Here is a 5,955-nt window from a genome sequence, read left to right as displayed (position 1 = left end):
CACAGTTTTTAGAACCTCTTTTGGCTCCTTTAACTTCTTCGGTCCGTCGGAGACCTTTTCTTTATCCTTAAGAATGGTAGGCGTAGGATCTTCTCTCGGTTTCTGAGACTTACCTTTCCTTTCCTTCAAAAAAGGAAGATCGGAAATCGGAATCTCGTAACCGAGAATGTTTCGCATATTTTTGTTCGTGACAAGGTGGTAGAAATCCAACACCACCTTAGCATCCTCGGCTGATGTAGCCTTCACAAAGGCAAGTATGGCGTTGACATTGTCGGCTTGCTCATCATTCAGGTCGGGGGCTTCCGACGCCCCGACTCTCATGCGGGCCCAGTCTCGAGGAACCCTTTGGTTCTCTGGCAATAGTAACTGCTCCGGCTTTTCCCACTGGCCAGAAACCCGAAACGTTTGCTCCTTCCACTCTTTGTTGTTTGAATACCTCCAAGCGAGATGGATGATAGACGACTTCTTGCGAACGGTGAATTCTACCGTACCGTCTCGTCGGAAACCAGCTCGGTAAATTGTGAAGAATTCGTCTATAGTCATCCTCTTCTAGAGCTTAGTCATCCAGAGAACAAAGGAGCCAAACAAGTACCTCCATTCGTTCGGCTTTACTTGGGAGGGAGCCACCCCCGAGCCGTACATAATTCCCGAGCTATCTCGGGAAGAGGAAACCGAAATCTGGCCACCAGCATTCGCTCTGTGATGGTTACATCGCCGCCTGCGATGGACAGTTGATCGGGGTGCTGGAAATGAAGGATTACTGAAGACGGAATATTATAACTCCGGCGGAGGCATCTCTCCTCAGAAGCCAGAATCAAAGACCTAAATCTGTTCTCATGAGGAACGAGAGTGGGGTTGCCCCCAACTTGAGCACCGTCAGACTCAGAATCAGAAGCCATAGCGTGATTCAGGTGTTTGAAGAAAGACAGTAAAATGTTTGAAGTAAGTCGGTAAAATGTTTGAAGCAAGTCGGTAAAATGTTCAAAGCAAGTCAGTAAAATGTTTGAAGCAAGTCGGTAAAATGTTTGAAGTAAGTCAGTAAAATGTTTGAAGCAAGTCGGAAAGCAGTCTGGAGATAATCGGGGAATAGAAAATTTTGCCTAAAAAAAGGGGTTCTCGCCGGAAAACTTAGGGATGTTTTACAGAATAGTAAATGGTAAAAAGTGAGAATGAGGGGTGGAGGTATATATACTCCTTCTTGGAGTAGCTGAAAAGACGCTAATTAAATGCGCCGGGTTGAAAGATTTTATAACCGTCGGGTTTACAGCTGGCCTCGGAAGTCAAGCCAACGCGCGTCTTAGCGCGTGAAACAGCTTTCACAGCGAAAAAGCCAGCAAGTGTCATCACACGCGGCGTAACAACCCGAATCAACCTAGTCATAGCCATGCGGTACAAGAATATGAACCGACTTGACAGCAGGTTTCGAATCTCATGATGACTAAGTCCATTATTTCGGATGGTTCCAATTTCCAAAAAAAAAAAAAAAATCTCTCTTTTTCAAATTTCAAATTTCCTGGTGTTCTAACGGTTTCCAGCTTACTTCAATTTCAAACTAGGAAGAAACGTACAGAGAAATTCCTTTTACCGAAACTACGTCGTGCAAAAGGAATTGGGGGGTAACTGTTGGGAAATAATCCCGACCTTGCCCAATGGGCCAGAATCACAGCCCATCAGAATTATTCTCGGCTAACTTCCGAGTTGCGTACTTAAAGTCGGTAATTTACCGGTGCCACGTAAAGGTCAAGGACGGTAAATTACCGACCTCGTACCAACCAGGGAAGAAAGCCCACTACCTACACGATCGCTACCACTTAGGAAGGCGTCCCCACAATCTAAGAGCAGTTGAGGACCGACTTGGCCACGATCGTGATGGCGGTTGAGAACCGATTCCAGAAGCGATCGTGAAGCACTACTCTCCACGATCTCAAGACGGTTGAAGACCAACCTGGCCACGATCGTGAAGCGTGTGCCTTAATCCCACAATTTGAGCGGTCGACAAGTGCTCCAAACCTGACACGTGGTCCAATGAAAGAACCAGGTCACTCGCAACATGACATGTATAAATACCTCACGACTGAACAGGTAATTGAGATTGCTCATTGTGATACAAGGGTGATATACACTTAAGATAAAAACTGACAAAGGCATCGGAGTGGAATTGTCGGATTCCCCCCGACGTAATTTGTTTTATTTGCAGGGTACCGAAGATAGGCTCTTCTGGTTCGTCAACTACCATATCAGAAACTGTTCTAACAATATATATATATAAAGGTTTGTTGAGACTATCATATCAACTTTGTGGGATAAAAATATAATTTCTCACACTTCTCATTATTTTTTTACCAACAGATTCTCGTATTTAAAGAGAAAATATAATTATCTCTACACAATATTTATCCATATATTGCGTGTAAAAGTTCAAAATAGAGTAGATGTTTTTTATTTTATTTTTCCTCTTTCCAGTTTTTGTAAGAATTGGAAGAGTACGCATCAAATATTAAAAAAGAAGCATTTGTAGGTCCTTCAAACTTTTAGGCATTCTTTAAGAAGAGCCTAATTAACGGCTAAACTTTCTTTTCTTTTTTCTTTTTATTTTTTTTATTTTTTTTATTTTTTAATTTTTTAACAGATAACATAAGTCATCATATATTATTGAAGAACGCCCGAAGGCAATTACAGAGACTAGAGGTACAAGACCCCATACACCCTAAGCCAGAAAAATCTGACTTAAAACAACTATCTAAACAACACACAAACATTACATGAACAACGTTTGAGCCACTCTTTACATTTAAGCACAATCTAAACAAAGAAAAAAATGGCTAATCTAGCTACTATGCCAACAAATATATAGTCGAGTAACAATTGAGCTTTATAAAGGCAGACTGTGAACAGAAAAATAAATTAATAAAAAATCCAAACAGAAATCAAACGAAATCGGCGTTGGGAAAAAGCTGTCACCGGAACCAGTGCGTGTAAACACGCGCCTTCACCGGGAATCTCTATGGTGGAGATCAATCGTTGGAGATCGGTGGTTGATCTCCACCATAGAGAGGCGCATGTCATGAAAGACCCAGTTGAATAATACCGATCTGGCTCTAAAAAAGACATCAAAAAAGCACAGCCAGAAAAACTCGCCGGAGACACCAGAAAGGCCGCTCCCCAACACAGACGTCTCGTATAGCCTTCTGCCAGGAAAACCAATAGAAAAAAGCACAAGCAAAAACTAAAAAAACAACCTCCATAGCCCTGAAAGGACTAGGAGAACATCAACCACCACCGGATTTAGTCCTGGGAAACAGAACTCCCTAAAAGGGATAGGAGGTAAACCAAAGCAAAGAAAACAGGAAAAAACATAAAGGAAATGAGAGAAGAGAGGAGGGAAGAGAAGAGATCCTTCCCTCCTCCCACACCGGTTGCACGAAGAAGAAGGATACCAAGAGAGAGAAGAGAGGTTTTGAGAGGGGTGGCGGCTAGAGCTAAACTTTCTTTGGAAGCGCATAGGAAGACAATATTGACATTATTGCAGTGCACAAGAATGCGAGGAAGAGGAGGGTAGCTGATGCATATATCATATTGAAAAAACCGTCCAGATTAATAACTTTGTCCTGATTAACTGTTGTCCATTTTTCTTTCTTCAACTCTTTGGTAGCGCCAAATCCTGCAGCTGACCCTGTGGCTAAAAGGAATGATACAGCCTGCGAATTGAAAAAGCGACTATAATGTAAAAATATATATGCAATTAACATGACATAATAGTTTTGATCACAATGGCAATATGCAAAGGATAGAAATTAGCTATAAACTGGTTTGTAATTAATTCTTACAAACTAATCTAATAAAGTAACATGTACATGTTTCGTATCTTTAATTAGCATGTGAGAAACACATGTCTCTCTTATCTCAAAATGATGGCTTCAAGTTTCTTTGAAAATCATGCATAAGGATGCTTATATAGGCCATGATCGAGAAAACTCGAGGTTTAGGTGAAAGTCGGTTTCTAAAAAGACAACGATGTTTAAATGGGCCGGATAGTAGCACTTTCGAACACGTGTTAGGTTTCACAGTTTTCTTGCTAATGACGTTCTAATGTTGTATGACCGTGGTTGTGACCAAACGTCTTTGGCCTAACCCAATAAAGATCTTGTTCAAATCTTCTTCCATCGGGCTTGCAATCTTCCTTCTCTGTGGCTCGTGTGAAGCACTCCGTTCGACAAATTAAGTTAGAACGGTCTTGCAATCGAGGCTCTTGCAATTGGCAAGGCTTAGTAAACTACTTCTTCCTCATTTGAACTAGCTTATTCACCACTATTATGACTGACCTTCTCGAGAACTTGAATTTTTAAATTATGAAGACCTCTGTTTGAGCGTTCTATGATCGGGACTGCGGCCTTAACTCTCAGATCTTAGTTCTTTTAAACACTTTAAGATCATATTTGATATAACGTACAGCTATCAGGCTAGCGAATGGTAACTTCTGTTCTTTAACTTTAATCACCAAATGAAGTCCCAACTTAACAAGTAAACCTAGACTTGCAACCACTAAGTTTTGAAAACCTAACATTATACATATCAAGCGAAAAAATTACTTAATTAGAGGACCATTAATTGAAACAAATTCCGGTAATTTCATTAAACTGTCAGTCATGCGCGCAATTGCTTTTTTTCTTTTTTGTTGCAAAAGTGAAAGTTAAAATGCGTAATGCCTTCTTCAAAAAAAAAAAAAAAAAAAACAAATACCTTGAAAAATATATATTTCAATGTGCTCTCTAAAACATAAAAAATTACAATCAAATTTTGAAAAATTTGTAGTTAAGTCTCTCCATTAGCTTGGCTGACGAAAAGTGACACTGCGTAATGTTAGTTTTTCATGCGATGACTAATGTGGCTAACAAAATTCACTTAAGAATTTTTTTGTATACATAACCAAAGAAAATAGATTATATGAAAATAGATTATGTGTGTGTGTGTGTGGGGGGGGGGGGGGGGGGGGGGCATATGCCATATCAATATATCAAAATTGTTTTAGTATTTTTTTTTTCCATCACATTTAATTGACAAAACGGTCTAAATTAACGCTACTTTTTAAATGTAGAATATTTGACACTACCTTGGAGTAAATTAGAAGAACTTCATGCATTTTTTAGAGACTAGAATAAGTATTAATTTGGTTGAGAATATAATTAATTAACTATTAAGCACAAAATGAGCTCCAAAGTATATTGAATCTAGATAAAATTAATTAGTGGCAGGATAATTAAGGGATGATTTAAACAAAACAAAGTAATTATGGGATGGTTGTATATATATACCTTGTCACCATAAAATTCAATTAGGCAGTATACGTCGCTATCCTTCTTCATCAAGATCCGGAAGATTGCAAATGAAATTATTTGCAAGAGGTTATATCCCATGCCAATTACAGCAGCACCAAGCATGTATCTGCATACAGTTTATACAAGTTTAACGTTAATTAATTAAAATAGTAAAACAAAGAGAAATAACAGTAAAAGTTTTCGGATCGGAGCTTAATTAATTAATTAATTATAATTACTTGTAGCTAGAGAAATCCTTGTAGCCGAGGAAGCGGACGCCGTTATATTCAGGGACCGAGTTGTCACTGATAAAAAGGAGTGTGATCGATGCAAGTAGGAAAACCATTGAAAGGCCCCTCAGTGAAAGAGTGACCTTAGCAGGCGAAGCCGATAACGCCATCTTCAACACGTTTATAAAGCCTGAAACATCTATGCCGTATAGTTGCGACAATCCATCTGTATTTATATTCCAGCCAAAGATCGATTATGCCGTAAGGTTGGGAGTCTTGGGACAATCAAACTGGACAGGCCTCCCTAAAAAGACAAGTTTTCATACATAAAGCCTACCCTCGATACACATTTACGTTAAAAATAATTCTGTCTTTCCAAGGTCATGATTTGGAAACAACCTTGCTTTGCG

The 5,955-nt window shown here is 39.4% G+C and overlaps 1 protein-coding gene across 1 annotated transcript; it reads right to left on the bottom strand.

Annotated features, from left to right (window-relative positions):
- Window positions 1-2,764: 2,764 nt before the first annotated feature.
- On the bottom strand, window positions 2,765-5,955 carry LOC133862733 (CASP-like protein 4D1). Its single transcript, XM_062298582.1, has 3 exons — window positions 5,555-5,955; window positions 5,313-5,442; window positions 2,765-3,698 (listed from the first exon to the last, which is right to left on the bottom strand). The coding sequence occupies exons 1-3, from the start codon at window positions 5,713-5,715 to the stop codon at window positions 3,480-3,482; spliced, it is 510 nt and encodes a 169-aa protein (XP_062154566.1). The 5' UTR covers window positions 5,716-5,955; the 3' UTR covers window positions 2,765-3,479.

Source organism: Alnus glutinosa, chromosome 3 (assembly GCF_958979055.1).
Source record: "Alnus glutinosa chromosome 3, dhAlnGlut1.1, whole genome shotgun sequence".
In the NCBI taxonomy this organism is placed as follows: Eukaryota; Viridiplantae; Streptophyta; class Magnoliopsida; order Fagales; family Betulaceae; genus Alnus; species Alnus glutinosa.
This window is presented reverse-complemented; position numbering and strand designations above follow the sequence as displayed.